Here is a 19675-nt window from a genome sequence, read left to right as displayed (position 1 = left end):
ACGCGGTTTTCTTATAAAAATCTAAAATCAATCCATCACATCATCTCTAAATGAAATAAATGTTTCACAACGCAGCCTCACCTTCAAAGCCGTATCGTAATTAAAGAAGACGGTACAATTACCGTAGTTTATAGATACCTCTAATTATATGTATTTGATGTTTTCTATACGCTGTGACGAAAGAAGCCTCATTGAGACGGTCATTATTTGAATTAATATACCTACGTGTCGGTTCGGAGGTTCTATGAAATTATAACTTGATTTTTATAGCGTCCGTGAGAACAAGAATAAATAATATGTCTCTGTGTCTTGAATAGTCTAATTCATTTTGAGCAGGAATCGTGTGTAATGAGCCATTGAACGTTCTTAAATCTGAATTTTGTTATTAAACCTTTAAACGTGCTTTAAGCTAGCTACGAAAGTATGTGCCATATGCTTTTCTCATATATTCTACGATAGTATTCCACGCATGCAAAATTGAAAATGTCTAAATATTATCAAATTATTTTATAGAAAAAAAAACTTCTACAAATGAAGACTAAATAATGTCATAAATATTTAAAGCTATTATAATCAATTAAGCTAGAAAGTTTAATAGCACTTCGCCAGTAATTGGGTTGATGTAACTAAATGAAGCCTTGGAGATATTACTGCGTGCAATTGTCTTAATGTTTATTTTACTGTATAATATGTTGAAACTTTTTGTATATATATGGTGTATAAATAGTGAGTGTCTATAATTTAACTATTTATTGGGCAGTTGATGTAAAATACAATAAAATATTTTATTTCTTTAACAGTTTTCACTAATTAATGAATAATATCTTGCCGTAGTAAATAATGAATGAATTCATCATCTCAGTTATACAAAAGACGAATAAATAAGAATAATATTCAATGAAAAACTTATACTCAGGAAATATACAAATTTATTAGATCTACAATGTTTTGATGTTTGTTGTTATGTTAACCTAAATTTTTATGAATGTATACTAGCTTTTCATTCGCGGCTTTCCCCCGCGCGGATTACACGATTTTACCTGTTACGTTTTCTCCCATTCACATATAGCCTAGGTGATAAAGAAGCATACTCTTGGTGAGAGAATTTCTTAAACTGGTCTAGTAATTTTTAAATTTATTCATTATAAATATAAGAAAATCAAATCTATCATATAAATAATATTAGTACAGATAAACAGACAAGCTTTGAGTAGAATACATCCCTAACTGACTAACAGCCTATCTACATAGATTGCAAAAAAAAATGACGCAAACATAGTCACGAGAAAAGCTAACATAAAAAGGACTAAACAGATAAAAACGAAGAATTCATTTAAAATTACAGTACAGCGCGAGCTCTTTAAAATGCTATGAACTGATTATTATCACCATTCATAAGTTTAAAATTTGTCTGTAACTACCTACCTATATGTAAGAAACTAAATAAATTGTTAGAGTTTTTGATCCATTAACTCTGATATAATAAAGAAAGTATCAAATAATAAGAACTGAATGAACTATTTGAGCACAATAATTGAATAATTTAAAGAAAAGTAGACTCATCCTAGCATTTATGATCTCCTGTGCTAAAATTCAAGTATCTGAAATTCACACTACAGCATCCCGGGCATGTCTTATTTAAATTAAAGCGCTCGCACATTTTATGCGGCAAAAACATTCAGTGTGGCGTCGTTAGGGCAGTCCGAGATGCATTTATTTATGAAATGTAAATTCATCTGATTGTAATAACAAAACTGCGAGCCACCGCACTCTATATTAAGATGTTATATTTGCATACTGTATAGTATTGTGGGGACGTGTGACCGTGTGTGTGATTTAATGGGCTTATTTTTCGCTTTGTCAATCGATATTTTGCAGTTTAATGTTCTTGTCTTGCGTGTGTTGCCTATAACTATTGAGTGTCTACACACAAATATAAAGTTCTGTCACTACTATTGATAAGTAATATCGTAAAAGGTGTATTATTTAACCACATAAAGTTGGTGCAGAACACTTATCGTGCCATAATTTAGTCTTTTATACGCACAGGCGGACAGACAGGCGTAGAATTTAATAAATACATAAAAGACATAGATATATCGCCACTGACAATGGCAATGGCCGAAGGGATAAAAAACGAAACGTTTTGAACGATCGAGTCGTGTTGTCGGTGTGAATTCGGGCAACGCGCGCACGCGCACGCCACGCAGCCGTCAGGTGACGTCACCGTGTCACGACTCTATCACTAACTTATAAAAAGCCTTATGCAAGAATTATATGACTTTTTATGCAATGTACTTACGAATTAAGCTACGTCAATTAAAAATATCTACGGCTTTATTTTCGATTTCGTTTCGTAGGAGTTAAATACCGACAGCTAAGTATTTAATCTGTCTGTGAAAATGTTACAATGGAGTAACTTTAAAAGTTAAATATTTTACAATTGAAACTCTCCCTTAAATATCTTTAAAAAAAATTCAGACGTCTTATATAATTTATCTTGTTATAAAATAAGCTTCACTTTGCATATAAAAAATAAAAATAATAAACTCAAATCACAACAAAGTAATATTTCTTTCATAAAATATAACTTCGTCTTTCTTGTAACATTAATTCGTATGTAATGAAATTTATTGAACTTTCTTTCCACATTGCATTGAATAAGTCGATACCAAGCGACGTTGAATATATATAACATGGTCCTTGTTACATTAGGGTATTTTGATAATTTTCTTAGTTTTATGAGCGTACATAAAAAAGAATATTATATGATAGACAAAAGACTTGCGGATTAAAAATAATTCAATTGAAATATTAGAATACTTCCCTTTTATACCATATTTAATATATTTTTTTTATAAATTATGTCGATTAGGGCGCAGTAACCACAAAAATCTAAATAACTAAAATTTCTATATAAATTCCAGATTGATATTATCATCACATATAATATATTCAAAAGCACCGTTATAGAGGCTGTCTTAAAAAGTTTCAAATGATTTAGATGAGAGGTGTGTCCTGACGTAACACTTCGTGACTTCGAGGCTCCGGCGTGACTGTTTTGACCGAAGTTTTTAAACACAACTTAATATATATCGAAATGGTTAAAAAAAATATTGATTTAAACACATTTTTTTATTTTTGAAATTAAAATATTAAATAAAATAAGGGAAAAAATACATACGCAAATATACTTATAATACATTAGTTTTTTAATATTTTTTAGGTCGTTTTTTTTTTTTTTTTTTTTTTTGTTACTTAGGAAAGAGGTTCCATTCTATTTGAATTGGTGTAGTTTATATAAATGATAGCAACGTGTTAGCACAGAGGGTACAACAACTGACTAACTAATGTAAAGTAGTCGGAAAAATTTGATGCCCGTCCGTGAAAAATATTTTAAGCCCAACCAATATTTGTTGAGGTCGTGAGGGCGTTGTACATTTTACTAACATTTCTAAATAGAACTTTATTATATATTTAATGACTCTAGCATAATTACATGTAAAATGTTAGATTACATTTTTCGAATAGAAAAAAAAGTAATGCATAACATACTTGTAAATTTTATGTAGAATATTGTTTTATGTTATGTTATTAAAAATTGACACCAGTAAAGTATCTGGAAATCTTTGCAGCATAAGAAATCAATGTTAATATACATAATTGCAATCCGTAACTACGGATAAAACAATATTACACCCGTAAACTATGGTAACAAAATACTAACAACCGCTCCATAAAATCAAAATTATCACACCAATGTTAAAACCAACGCCTTTCACTAGATAGGCAACACATTAAAGTAACTATAAACGAAGTACTACGACTCCATATACCGTCTAGGTAAATCTTCATATTTTAAATGGTTTAATGATCGTCTAAAGTAATCAAGTCTTGTGTTTATGTTGATTAAAGTCAAACCCAAGTTATTATTGGCTGTAAAGCTACATTAGAAGGGCAATTTTCTCTAGTTTAACAGAGGTTATATGTGTATATCTTTAGAAGACATATCCATCCAAGATATCCATCTTATCATCACCAAAGTCTATAAGTAATAAATTTTGTTTGAAATGCATGAAGCCTGCTCAATGATAAAAGAACTTCATACGACGAAGACTCTTAAAATTCTATTCAAACAACTTCAGGAAAAATTCCGTGGCAAATATATCTGCTACTATTCAAACCACAAGAGTGATGCATTTTAATTTTTTAAACGTATTCAAGTTTAGGATCTAATGTCAATATTACAGAATACCAAGCGAAACAATTTACAAAAATCTGAATTCACATTTATCATTAAAATTAAGACGCTTTAAAGTACGTACAACAAATTGAAGAGGCTACATACAATATATTTTTATTAAAAACAAGATAAACAATTATAATTACTAATTTCAACAGCTTAATAGCGTAGTAGTAACATAGTACTTTTAGAATGTGTGTTGTATTAATAAAAATAACACACAATCATCACTTCCTTGTTTTTCTTAATATATAATGCAATTTAATTCTGAGAAACATTTAATAATTCGGACTCGATTTTAAATGCCTTTCAAAATAACACAAGTGTCTTATTTCGTAGCTTAAAATCTTACAGGTGTTATATTTTAAGCTAAGAACACGCGTTACAAGGGCTAATGTTCTAATTACAAGTAAGAACAAGATCATTACTCTTACCTTATCTAATAACCTCACGAATTGTCAAAATCGTCAGATACAATTGTGTAGTTGACATCTCACTAGCCTTTGTACTACGATCGATATATATTAAGTCCTGTTCTAAGACCTGTGACTGCTTTCACTGTATTAAATGTACAAATAAATAATATTAGAGTGTCGGTTTTTAATATAAAAATAACCGCTTTTTACTAAATACATATGGATGTATACACGGTACATATACCGAAATAACACTTTTTACAATTTTTGTCTGTTGTCTGTTTGTTCCGGTTAATATCTGAAACGGCTGGACCGATTTTAACGGGACTTTCGCTGATAGATAGCTGATGTACTAAGGAGTAACTTAGGCTACTTTTATTTTAGAAATTTATTTATTTTATAACTCTGCGAACTGAAAAATAACTTTTTTATCAAATTCCAAGCGGACGAAGTCGCGAGCACGACTAGGTATTTATAATAAAATAAAATTAAAATCATTTAATAAGCAGATATCACAAATACAGTTCTACAAAAAAGTTTAAAGCAATCATTTAAACTAGACACAAAAACTTTTAAAACATTTTTAAATAAAATATAGCTAAGCTAGTAAGATTTAGAAGATCTCGACCTACAAAAAGGCTTTGTCAATACTTTTTGAAAGGTACATACTTCAGCAATGTTTGTTGAAACTCAAAAAAATAGAAATTAAAACAATGTCATAGGTACATAGTACTCACATTTCATTGCAAACATTAAAAAAAAGTTTATATAAAACAAGTTTATTGACACTAGGATCAAATTCAAAATGGTCAGTATATGACTGGGTCAGGGAGAGTCACGTCGGTTGTACTGAAGTAGAAAGTGGTTTATTGTTCACCTATGACTGGACTTCGTACTGATAGATTCAGAGCTCCAAAGATAATAAGTCACGATTGATCGCCCTACGTTGTCATACCCACTCAGTTCTAAATAAGATTGACTGATTAAGATATTACGTGGGTGATAAGCGATTTAAAAGTTGAAATGTTTAATAAATACTTTTTCTTGATTTACTTTTAAAACAATTACAAATTGTCATGTCCCAATAATATTGATTTAAGTAGTAAATAACTTGTAAGAATAACGTAAAACAAGTATAAAAATAACGGTTTCGTAATAAGTTATATACAGTTATTTTATTTATTACATATTCATTAACAGGAACTCCATTAAATATCAAGTTTTCTCGCGAAGTTGTTAAACATTAACGCCTTTTTAAAACTAGCTACATCGGTATGTAATTATTAAATCGTATACCTAGAAAACATTTTGTACACATCAATTCAGAACTAACTGTAAATAGTTAATACTTTTCATTTTATATTTGTTAATTTATTGGCAATATTCAATAATATGTTGTTTTTAAACTTATAATAGCGTCTTAAATCAAAACCGTAGCAATGTCTTATTCAGTATGGGCGTTTCATTTCGTTCGTTTGATCCGATATTTCAATGTTTCATATCAGATTATAGCCTCATTACATTTTGTTTTCGTAGGCGGAGACACGTTGACGCAACTGTTCATTTCTAGTTATTAATCTTCGGGGGAATCTGAAAATAAATCTCGAATGAGATTGGAATTATTGAGTGTTAATTATTGTAATTACGGACTCCGCTGCGTTTCGAATTACTTATTCCCTTGAGTTTTAAATGTAGGATGATCGATTAGGATATGAAGTTATATGAGTAGCGGTGTTAATCACATTCAATTTTTATATTCATGATCATAATTTTTAATTATCTTAAAATACTTTAGCTAAAATAAAATTTGAATGATTTTCAATTAAATCTAGTACTAAAATGCCTATTTAGTATTATTTTATTTCTTTATGTACATTCCTTACAAATAAGATTTCTCTTTGGATAATTGATATTTCAATATTATTGAACTTTATTTTTAAAATTATTGTATCATAGTGTTACAATTGTTATATTCATATCTTAAAAAACTGAGTTGAAAAAAATTCAAGTTTGTACGTACGTGTAGTGTAGTACCAACAGACTATGCCTGTACTAATAGTTTGTGTAATTATACTATTTTTTAATATTAGACAAAAAGTATTTGTATCAAATATAAATAAATAAATAAATATTTACAATATACACACACTATCATTTGTTCCTAAAGTAAGCAACTTAATGCTTGTGTTATACGTAACAGCCGACTGGTATGGCTACATAGTTTTTTTCGATAAACATACATATGAATAATACATATATAAATAAATACATTTATTACACCCAGACTCGGGGTAAAATCGAACCCTCAACCCCCGAAGCAAAAAGTAGGGTCACTATAAACTGCGCCAACGGCTAGTCATATATATAAATATATATATAATTTAAAAATATATAAAACTATTAATAATAATGAGCATTCAAAGCCACCAATTTGCATATTGACTTCACTTTAAATGCAACTCTATAATAGCGTTACTTACAATTGATCGTCAGTTAAGCGGTTAAGCAACTTACTTATTCAATACAATAAAATGTGTACCAAGGCCAAGTCCCGGATCGAAGATTACCGGTGAGTGGTTGAACTGTGAACTATTGAGTCGAACAGCTCTTATCATGCCATTGTTGTTAAAACTCTGAAGAATGTCATAGCGCCACGCCTACAGCCTTTGAAGCTAAGCGGTCAGAGTTGAAGCCGATAGATGTTAATAGATTTTTTAACGTTTAGCCTTGATGGTAGTTTAAAAATGAAATGCATAAACTGTGTCTCTATGTATTTTAAAGCTTCCACTTGAAAAATATTACACATTGTATCTGGTTATGTATGTGATTTTTTGTTATTGTTTAGGAGTACTCAGTATTTTTTTGCAATATTTTAAGTACATATTTTTTTTACTTCGGTAAAAGTTTTTTTTTGTGTAAAAAATACTCCAGAAATAATTTGTTTATAAAGAAAAAATCATATTTAAATTAATTTTTGTTTGCAAACTGTTAAAAGCTTACTCGTAATTATGTTTATTTTAAAATAGTATTTAAAAAAAAGTAAACGAGTCTGAATCATTGTTGTTATTATATGCAACCTGTTGTTTAAATTTTACTCGTTTTTAATAAAATAATCATCCTACATAATATTTAACGAACAATTCTTAAAAAAATATAAAGCTATGCCACGATTTATAACAATTTTAACGGTAACATTGAGTTGTGGGGTGTTTGCATTAAGAAATAGAAATATAGACAATAAGAATACATTTTAGGTTGATTTTATATGTAATGTGTTTCATTTATGATGTCAAATAATATTATCTTATTACGGCCAAACGGTTCTTAATATCCCGATTTTCTACAAACGAATTTATTTAGCAGCTTGACTTGCCATAATTTTGAAAACAATTACAAATGTTTTAAATTATCGAACTCGAATTAAGTTATACATAAGTTGATGCAGCACACACAACAAGAATTTTTATTACCGACTTTTCACCTTGTTGTTGTTACATAAAAGTCGAAAATACTAAAGTGGGGTATATAATGAGGAAAGGTGTTGTCATTCGTAATTAATAAAGTATACTATAAAATAAATAGAAGATAGTTTTTATATAACTACAATGTTTACAATTAACACAGATTATATAAAATCTCGTCAGCAACAATATACATACATATCTGACTATATTACTAATAAACTAGTAGTTATGTGTAAAATTCCGTGCTTACTGCTAAATTGGTACAATTAGGAATTAGTTTGTCTAATCGGGGGTGCAATTAGACAGATAAGAATATTATTAAGAAAACTCACTCTCCCCAGGTGGTGCTAGTTCGAGGTCACTATGTGTCCTATTTGCCGCTCTGCAGTCGCAACGAGCCCGTGTTTCTCGCTGCCTGCACTCCCCTTGCCATGCCGGAGACGCGGGAATGCGTCGTGCATGGTGCCACCAATGTGTTCACCACCGTCCACGCAATGGACATGAAGATACTTCATATTGATTCCAAGTGAGTTTAAAATCAATAATAAAATAATAGTAACGTATGTCTCGTCAAACACAATCTAGGGCATCCTCTGGTCTGCTGGGCCAATTAGCTGTGGGATATCACTAGCTAGATGAGAGTTGCGAAGATCTGGAACATTATACATAAACTTGATATCCCTATGATTAGCAGTAGACTTGATAGACTGAAGTAAATAAGCGGACTATTGTGTATTGTTACACATATCAGTACTACTTGCACATTGGCAAACCCTTTGTAAATTCCTTATAAACCGAATCAGCACTCTAATAATATCCATTCAATAGTTCTGATTAAAGAAAGACCTCGTTAGAAATCATAGTACAGATTAATTCAAACAAACATAAGTCCAAGGGCAACGAGGAACAAAGCGCGACAAGTATGATAATATCCTCTTTAACAAAACGACTTTTCCCTCACTTCCTCGTGAACACTAGTTCAAGGTTTGAAGCTAACAATAAACAGGTCTTATTACCGATGCGTAACTGTCGCATCGAGCTACCGTCCATCAAAGGCAGGCAGATGTATGACAACGTCTCTATTGAAACCGTTTCATATTCATGTACCGCGTCAGCGCCAACAATGGCACGAAATAATAAGACGAGTTGAAACATGCAATGGTAAACAGTGGTCAGATGAGTCGCGCATCGGGCGCAGCCATCAGTCCACCGCGTACGTCAATACGTTGAATATTATCAGGAATTGCATTGCAAGATAGTGAAAAGAAATACGTAGTACTTTAAATATGTATGACATTATAGCATTGTATATGTGATACATCTGTTTAATGCTAATTCTTATCTTTATGGTGGTCGCCAGTGGCGACCCTGTAGCGAACTGAAAAGGAAAATAAAAGGAAAATAAATATTTAAATGTACACAAATTGTACATTTAAAGTATATATTCAATTTTTTTTAATAATATGAAAAAATTTAATGACGTAAGAAATATTATTTAAAATGTCGTAACGTAGTTAATACATTGAAAAACACTTATTTATAAACATTTTTTATCTAATAAATAAAACATAAATCGAGAGACTAAAGTCACTAGAATCGTAGACGTAGATTTATGGTTATATTATATTATTTATTGCGTTCTAAGAAAACAGTAAGAATTAAATTCCTGGAGAAAACTAACGTGTGGAGATTAGGAATTTCATATTGCGTATAAATATTTGAGTACAAAGTTTGTTTTGAGAGACCAGTCCGTCACCTGCTCGGAAGAAACTTTGCATACAATGACAGGCTTACACGCTACTGTGGGTACTTATTGTGGGCTGAATGCACACTTAAAATACATTATCGATATATTTACTCATGCCATCTTTTTCACGGTTTGTAGATGTATTTCAAGTGCAGCCGCGATCCTTGACGCGTGTATTTAGCCTTTGAAAATATATGTACCAAAGTACATATTATATTGAAATATTCGACGCAGAATTTTTCGAATTAACGACCGCTCTGGTGTAATGGTGCATGTGATGTATCGGCGGCGCCTAAACACCGACGGTCGCGGGTTCGATTCACGCTCGGAGTGGATATTTGTGGTTTGTACAAATATTTATTTCCAGTCTGGTTGTTAGTCCTTGTGGGTGTCCCCACTGTGCCTCGGAGAGCACGTTATACTGTTGGTCCCGGTTGTTGTCATGTACACCTGATAGCGATCGTTACTCATAGTATATATCCGCCAACCTGCATTGGGCAGCGTGATGGATTAAGCTCTGATCCTTCTCCTACATGGGTAATGTGGTCTATTCCCAGTAGTAGGATATTACAGGCTGAAGCGTAATGCAATTATTTTCAAAGAATTTAGTTATTAAAATAATTATATTGCGTATTTCATTTTGAGTAGTTAAAGCTTTAAGTATAGAGTATGTCTTTAGTTTAATGTACTGTACCTATTAATTCGCTGTTGTAATTTACGTCTTAAGCAAATCAAGTTGAATGCACGCACTCGCACACGCATATGTCATAACTTCCATGATATTCTATTGCATCTGTCATGAGCATCATTGTCCTGTCCTGTAGCTTGCATTGGAAGCGGTATGAGCGTGAATAATTCGTTAAACACTTATGTGTAAATGACATCTCAGAGAAAAAGACATAAATTTTTTTATATCATTTTTTAAAAATATCGATGACACTTGATTGTTTTAGATGCTAAAAGAAGTTTCAACCTTTTTTAATATTGGGTTAGCGTCGTATTGATTATATGAATCATAATTCTTTTTAAGAGTTAACAATGATGTCAAAGACATCTTTTAATTCTCGGATCTACTAATCCGATTGATTCATATCACACATAACAAAAGGTTTCTATTACAAACGTGTGGCGCCACACAGTACTTTATGTATATGGATGAGGCCTATACTTCAAATTACAAATACTTATATATAAAATTCTCGTGTCACAATGTTAGTTACAATACTCCTCCGAAGCGGCTGGACCGATTTTTATGAAATTTTGTGTTCATATCGAGTAGGTTTGTGAATCGGCCGATATTTATTTTTCATACCCCTAAGTTATAAGGGAGGGGGGGATTAAGGGAGCTAATAACATATATGGCAAAACAACGTTTGCGGGGTCAGCTAGTAAATTGATAACAAGTTAAATGCCATTTCTGGCATAAAATTCATTCTAAGGAGTCGTTCGTCATAAACATCTTTGTCCTGTCTTGTACATATTATACGATTCTCAATGAGAATGGGCGCCTGCGCAACATTTTCTAACTAGCTTCACTTTACAGTTCATGAATGGCAATCATAAATATAATGGACATGTTATTACTTATTTGTTATTTATTCGATGCCATATCAACGCGTTGTAGATATTCTTTTAAATATATGGTAATATTAATATTTTTAATATATCAGTCTAAGGGAATATGTGTCATGATGGGTAATAAAAATAGATATTAGCTAAATATATTTTAATGCGAGGAACAATAAAGTTACTTATGGTTACCGACTGTTATCACTGCATTGCTTATCAGTCAGACTTGTCATAAATTTTTAATTTAAGAGTATAAAAAATGTTTGTTTACCGTACTAATAAAGAGCATTTTTTTTTAATTTCGAGACTCGCAAGAAGAACAAATTCTGTCTACCTAGCGACATACCTAACGATAAAATAATTAATCTGTGCCACACCTCCTACATAGAGAAAAAAGAACTATGCCCAGCGGTGGGATGTTACAGGTTGAATTCACCGGATCAATCGATCAATTAATCTATAGAGTATTATAAGATATTTTTTACGAACGAACGAAGTATCTTAAAAGCTAGCTTTTACTAATTTTGACTCTTGTAGCGACATAGTCATGTAATATTAATACCGTCGCATGCCCTTATGAATTGTGAAACGGTTCGAAATGTGACCGCATTTGCCCTTTGAAAAATAACCCATTAGTCAAACGAAATAAATATTATCGAATTATCTTCCTGTGTTTTATATTTTAAATTTATTATTATAATTAATTAAAATTGATAGCTTTCACTAGTGCCAGGATAGCATAGATGATTTTGCAATGTCACGGTTATTTGAACAGTTAAGATACAAAAATATTTTTTAAACGTACATTCTCTAGTCCATTTAATTTATGGCAATGCTACATTTATTTGACGTCCGCTACGTTGAAATAATAATGTCCTGCACGCCTTTAAAGAACTAAAAGCTAAACAATCAAAATCAACAGCTATCTAAAAGAAAGATAATCTAAATTACGATAGTACAAATTTCAAGTTCATTATTCCAGTACATTAATCCAAAGAGTTGATTAAAAATAATGATAAATGTAATTAAAGCGAACTTGACACGGCAAAACAAATATCTAGCCGGGTCATCACATCAATCAATCATCGAGACCTTGTCAATAAACGGGCTTGTTCCGACTTGATGCAAGTTTTGAATAATTTTCAAATAACGTTTTAATTATAACTTTTGGTGTACACTTTTATAACATGTTTTGATGTAAAAACAACTTTGTATCTAATTAAGTAAATTAATTAATATTTTAAGTTATTTGTAAATGTTTAGCAATAGAATACGACTACTAATAATTTATTAAATAATAATTATTATTTAAAATTTTACATTTACATAATATTTTTAAGTATATATAATTATATGTATTGTAGGCTTAAATCGTAAATATGAATGTGTACACTATGCACACGCATATCATATTTCTAGATCACAAGGCAGTAAAAGAAACATAATTTTTACGAAACAAATATATTATATGCGTTATCTTTTCTTGTCTATACACAAATATTTTACCTCAATATTTTTTTCTTTATATAACTAGGTCGGCAAACAAGCGTATGGCTCACCGATGGTAAGCGATTACAGTAGCCTATAGACGTCTGCAACACCAGAAGCATCGTAAGCGTGTTGCTGACTCTAACCCCAATCCCTTCCAGGAGCTTTAGTCACCTTACTCACTAAAGGAATACAATACTGCTTGAAAGCAGTATTATGTAGCTGTGATCTTCTGTAAGGTTGAGGTACTAGCCCAGTTAGGCTGCTCCAGATTTAACTGCAATAATGTTTTTGTTATTCTATGTATCTAATATATAGCGAGATACATCGACTATTCTTAATATAAAACTGTGCTTTGACTAATAAACTTTTTTTCTGTACAGTAGTGAATGGCATCTCGGTTGGGAACGAAGTTCATTGCACGGCGTCAGCTGGTACCACCTCTTACATCCAGACTGTATTAAAGAGGCACAGAATAAACATCGATTGAGTAAGTTTACTTACGGATTTATCAGTTATTTGTTTTTAACATATAATAAGGTAATATTACACCACGAGACACCGAAAATAAGTTTAGTTCGGATAAATGCAAATTGTGTAGTACCTACAAGGACAGTATAGTAGTAGTTTGGATAAATACTTAAAGTTTAGTATTCCTTACAATATTTTATAAACGATATTTTATTTTTTATTTTTTTAACAATTCAATGTAATTACTTTGTTAAAATCACAATTTTCAGTTATATCATACATTAATTGTACTGTGTGGCTACGGTACTAAAGAATTTAGCCACCCCCTCTCTTCCCGTGGGTGTCGTAAGAGGCGACTAAGGGATAACACAGTTCCACTACCACATTGGAACTTAAAAAGCCGACCGGTGGCGGGATAACCATCCAATTGCTAGCTTTGAAATACACAGGCCGAAGACGGGCAGCAGCGTCTTCGGTGCGACAAAGCCAGCACTGCGGTCACCAACCCGCCTGCCCAGCGTGGTGACTATGGGCAAAACACATGAGTTCACGCTATTTTTGGCGTAAACTTATGGAGGCCTATGTCCAGCAGTGGACTGTGATAGGCTGTAATGATGATGATACATTCATTAATAAGTCATAGCGTAGCATTAAAATAGGACATAGAAGATATAGAAATGTCTTATATTAAGCAATGTATGTTTTAAATTAAATAACGTATGTTATATTCCACATACAACTATAGTGATAAAATCCTATTACATGATACATAAACGCATTGTGAAAAAATTACACATAATAATATAGACAACAAAACCGTTTTCGTATTAAAACCCTCAAGTTAATGATCAATTCAACCGCGTTAAGTGCTTAGTTCTCGAAACTTTCGAAAAAAAAAAAAAAAAAAATAAACATACAACATTACCTTATTACCATCAAATGAGGTTTGTTTCGTATCGACCTTCAAATGAGGAAAAATCGATACTAAAATCACAGTCAATTTAAACAATAACTTCAACCTACTTCATTATACGCAATTTTGTACCTTTATTGCAGAACAAGTACTATTTAATATAATTTTACGTACAAACAGGACAGCTCATTGTATTGTAAGTACTGCTATTTATTCGGAACACTTGAAATATACATTTAATTTAAAATATTAAAAATCCTTTAAAATATAATTATATCCATAGCGGTATCTTGTGGTTGATATTTTAGTTTGGAAATTATCTTTCATAAATTCATTACTATAATATTAAAAAAGAGTAATAAAAACTGGTAATAAAAATTAGTAATCACAAAGTTATGTAATGGGTCTTTGATATCATAATGATTTGTTTTGTTTCTTGTTAATAATACAGTAATCTTATTGGATTAAACCCCTCCTATTACTGGTGATAATATAACTACAACTCTACTGTTTTTTTCAAAAAAGGATTCACTTTGCTTACAATTTCTAAAACTGTCAAACGCAGCCATTACGCAAGACGTAATATTGATCGACCATTGCAATACGATCATATTAACATCCAATTAATTAATTACTTTTTCATTTAAGTACATGCAAATATATCCTTTGTTTCCGTTCCTATCTAGAACTAATTCTCTTTTGCCGTGACTACATACAATTAGCGTTTATTTTTACTATGAAAATCATGATAACAAAAGCCATTAGCTGTAGGCGCGGCTTAGGTTAAATAAAAAATCAATTGTACAAAAAGGAACTAGGATACCTAAAATTAAATCAAGGATTTTTAAAGCTGGTAACTTTTACTATTGGCCTTCACCTATAATCGGTCTTAGAAAAAAAATTGGTGAAGGTAAGATGTCAATCGCTTATTGAATACCTAGAAACATTAAAGCAAGTCGAATAAAGCCATTTGTTTAAAGGTTACCTTTAAAATCTACTGCTAGGCTGATATTAGTTAACGGTAATAGATTTGAAAGCTTGACAGATTTTTTTTCGTAGGAATAAACCAAATATGCAAGTAAAAATTTACAAGTAATACTTTTGTTATATTAAATAAAATGAAATAAAAAAGTTCTCAAAACGTTTCGATATTTAGAACTGGCTATTTGAGAAAAGTAATTATTTTTTAATTTTTTTTAAATTTGTTTTAGTGACAAAATTTCTTAGTTCTAACGTTGAGGCCTGACATGATTTTTAGTAGTTCTAATTATAAATCTAGTTCTATTAATAATTTTTATTTCGGTTTAGCACTACGTTAGTATTTTTAGCACTAATTTTTATTTGAGGTATTCAGTCATATTTACACACATCAAAGAAACGAAAATTATAATACTTATATTTCAGCAGATTTAAAATCCGAAAGTAATAAAACCCGCCTTCCCACGTTATTTTATACCCATTTTAACATTTCTAAATGTGGATAGTAAAATGCTAAACGCTCTGTAATGTTCCGGCCGTTAGCGGAATCTATTCGATCGCATTACAAATAACTGTTTAATAAAATATTATATGAATTGTTGACGGATTTGTTCTGCAATACTTCGAAACAATAATCGTTGTAAAAATTTATTATATATACACCATTCGGTTATATTTTATTTCGAAGACAATAAGAGGTTGTAAAGTTTTATAGCTCTCATTTCGAATTCCATTTTTTTATTATTATTTACTACGTTGTCTCGCCCTGTATGGAAGGAAAATGTTCTATTTTTTATTAATATAAATCGACAACTTACTGAATATTTTGATGAAGTTTTCTCCGAGTGCGCTTGGCAGACCATATTTTATGTACGTAAGTAATTTTTTTATACGGATTTCAAACGAAGATTTGTATTATTGCACATACATTTTTATTTAAGTGGGTTTCTTACCCGAAAAAAAATTCCGAATAGTATGACAAATTCTTAGGGAAGATCACCAAAACCTGTCCGAAAACCAGAAGTCTGTTACAAACAAAGTCAAACTTGAGACGAACCGAACGGATGGTGTCCCTAACCCCAACTACCGAGCTATAACTTTTCTTTACTTAAAAATGTTTATTTGACGTTGTCTTTAGAAAACTTTCCTGAATATCCTGATGCTAAGTTAGCATTTTTATAAATTATTTACAATTGTTGCTTTATCACAGGCTACGTAATAAAATAGAATAAATTTCAGTTTACGGCAATTTATTTTCTCTTTTATATGTATCTGCCACCGCTGGCTTTTCGACAAAAAAAATATATATTGAAACTAAATTAAATCATTATAGCATTAATTTTAAGTATCAAAGTAAGTTAATAACACTACAAAGACAAAATCAATAATTTTCTTATTTGCCGTCATTTTTTTATCCTAAACTCTCGTTTTGTAGTAAACTGTTACATATGTATTTTGAACAAAAATATTAAAATAAATTACCATAATTCATAGTTGTTGACTAAGCACATCAGCATATACTCTATTTATGAGATCTAGACACCTGTCAATCACGGCCTAAGGCTGTGACAAGCCCTAATTGATTTATGTTACTATTTATCAAATAGTTGTGATTAATAACATTGCCTCACTTACCCAAATTACCTATTATTATATCAAATTGAATAATTTATAGTTGTTACTTTATTAAACGATATTTTATTGAATTGAAAAATCACCTTAGATAAATTACAAACTGAACTTTTAATGGATGAATTATTATTACTTAAATATCACTGAAGTATGAATAAATGTTTTAAAGGCTTGTTTATTTGTGCCTAAATTAGAAAAGTAAAAGTCTCCCAATACCTTCTTCATCGTTGATGTGTCGTACGATAAATGCATGTCTTTGACACATGTTAGCACAGATAACCTAAAAATAGAAACTTAAAATTTAACCCTTCACGATCGAGAGAAAGTTGACACATTAGCACGCGTGACTGTCATGTACTTTTGCCTCTACGTGAGCGATTAAATCAAATAAAACATACCAATTTTAAAATATCCCTATAAATGTTGACAATTTTGCACTCTATTGTTTAGCAAAACAACGACACGTGAAATTTATAATGTCGTGACTTTAAAATTGGAACACTTTCGAACATGACGAGGGTGTGAAGACGTTTCCGTTGCACGTTTAAAGTGAAAACAGGCTTTATATAAGAAAATTACGAAACAAAATAAATGACAAATTCGATAGATAGACACAGAAGTATTAAAAATACTAGCTGACCCGGCAAACTTCGTATCGCCTAACAGTCGATTCTTTAATTTTATTAATTTTTTTTTTAAATTTTTCTCTCCGTAATAACCATCCTCGTACTTCAAGGAATATTTTAAAAAAAGAATTAGCGAAATCGGTCCAACCGTTCTCGAGTTTTGCGCTTAGCAACACATTCAGCGACTCATTTTTATATTATAGAAGATTAGACAGCATAATTAAGTCATAATAAACAACTGTTATAGTATTTAAAAACAAAGTCAGAATAACTAAATACATTAAAACTTCAGGGAAAAATATAAACGGTGTTTAGCTATAAATATTCATTATAATGATTTACTTTTGATTTATTTGCCTACCTCCATTCATACGCGTAGGTAGAACTTAGAAAATAATAGTCGCAAATCAAACCCACTTTGGAATACACACATAGATAATGTAACTTGAAGATAAGCGCACTAGTTAGCGAAGCCGACCACAATCATAGCAGTCGTCAATCTCTCTTGACTCTCAAACTAACATTCGAGATTGCACAAATAACCGTCTGGCATTAACCCTTATTACTCTTCACAAGCTACATGTTTCTCTTAAACTCGTCACACACCTTTAGTCCTTTACTATAGAGTCTAAATTGCTATATTTTACAAAAAGTGATAGCAGAAATAAATTGGTGATATACAAAATATGTCCATTCGGCTACGCGTCCATCGTACTAGTTCGAGTCGTCATTCGAATAATTTGATAATTGCATCGACAAGGATCGTCCGGTGTGCAGTGACCTTAACTTGAACTTTGTATATATGTATTATTGTTTTCAAGTCTTACTTTTCATTGTATATTACCATCATATCTCTATTGTCATGAGTTGAGCGTATCGCTATTTAATACGTAATACATCTATATTATTCAAGAAGAAAGAAATTTAAAAGTTTAATTTCACGCATATGAACAACACACAATTGTGCAAAAATATGTTGTCCTTTTTTGAAGTCGGTTTTAAGCGTGTTATTTTACAATCTTTATCATGAAATAAGCTTTAAAAATGCTGGTACTATTAAATTTTCGTATCATATTTTGCTAATAGTAAGTTCTTTTTTCGATACCATATTTGTGATCTGATCTGTACTCGTATTTTGTGTTTGCAAATATATTTGAGCATGCTTTTTTTGCCAGTTACATCTATAGTAATTTATAAAAATCTATAACTACATTAAAAATCGTAAAACTGCAAAATTTGCGCCGAAACATAAAATAATTGAAATATTCAACTTGTTAAATTTTACGTAATATTTTTAAAATTAAAAAATAGGACAAAGAACAAATAGAACAAAGACTAAATTAAAATTAAATTATCAATTACTAAACGCAATAGCAGTTTATCTACCTACCATGTTTCTATCTACGAAAGGATTACCTATCTCGTTAAAATCAACACACAGTCTATATTTCATTCCATTAATGGTTTGGAAACGAATACAGTTTGAACTGAACAACGAAAATTTAAAGCATCTTACAAACTATAGAGGAAAATATTATTAGTGGGCATATTTTTCTAAAATAAAATTAGTTTCGTAACAAATCCAATTTTTGCTTTAAAATAATCTTAATTTGTACAATATAAGCATTGATGCATAAATAATTATAGCGAATTCTGTACAAGCTAATCTTACAGTAGATGTATTTTACAATTTCCAATTACTTTAACCACACACTTGTAGGTATATACTTGTATATATTAGCTGAGCCGAAAAAATAGGGGTTGGTGGTAAAAGGGTGAAAATTAAGAGTTGTGTGTATTTTTCAATGTTAAATCATAATAAAATAAAAAATAAAAAAAATTGTCAAAAAAATTTAAAAATTTTTAGGAGTGGTCAGCCTTATCATTTAGGGGTATAAAAAATAGACGTTGGCCAATTCGCAGACCTACCCAATATGCACACAAAATTTCATAAAAATCGTTCCAGCTGTTTTGGAGGAGCTTGGCAACAAACACCGCGACACGAGAATTTTATATATTTGATATACTCGTATATATAGATATCACACAGAACACACATATACTATGTTGTTATATGCTGTTTTACAAAAATATTTTTTTTAAGAATGCTACGAAACACTTCAAAGTT

The 19675-nt window shown here is 30.7% G+C and overlaps 1 protein-coding gene across 1 annotated transcript in view; it reads left to right on the top strand.

Annotated features, from left to right (window-relative positions):
• Window positions 1–19675, top strand: part of LOC123664294 (nuclear receptor coactivator 2-like) — an 85628-nt gene that overhangs the window by 49894 nt on the left and 16059 nt on the right. Inside the window, exons 5-6 of the mRNA XM_045598885.1 lie at window positions 8465–8649; window positions 13311–13417. Of these exons, the coding sequence (XP_045454841.1) occupies window positions 8465–8649; window positions 13311–13417 (292 nt within the window). The remainder of the gene's footprint in view (window positions 1–8464; window positions 8650–13310; window positions 13418–19675) is intronic.

This window comes from Melitaea cinxia, chromosome 21, assembly GCF_905220565.1.
Source record: "Melitaea cinxia chromosome 21, ilMelCinx1.1, whole genome shotgun sequence".
NCBI lineage: Eukaryota > Metazoa > Arthropoda > Insecta > Lepidoptera > Nymphalidae > Melitaea > Melitaea cinxia.
Note: the sequence above shows the minus strand (reverse complement) of the source record. Positions and strands in the feature narration are given on the sequence as shown.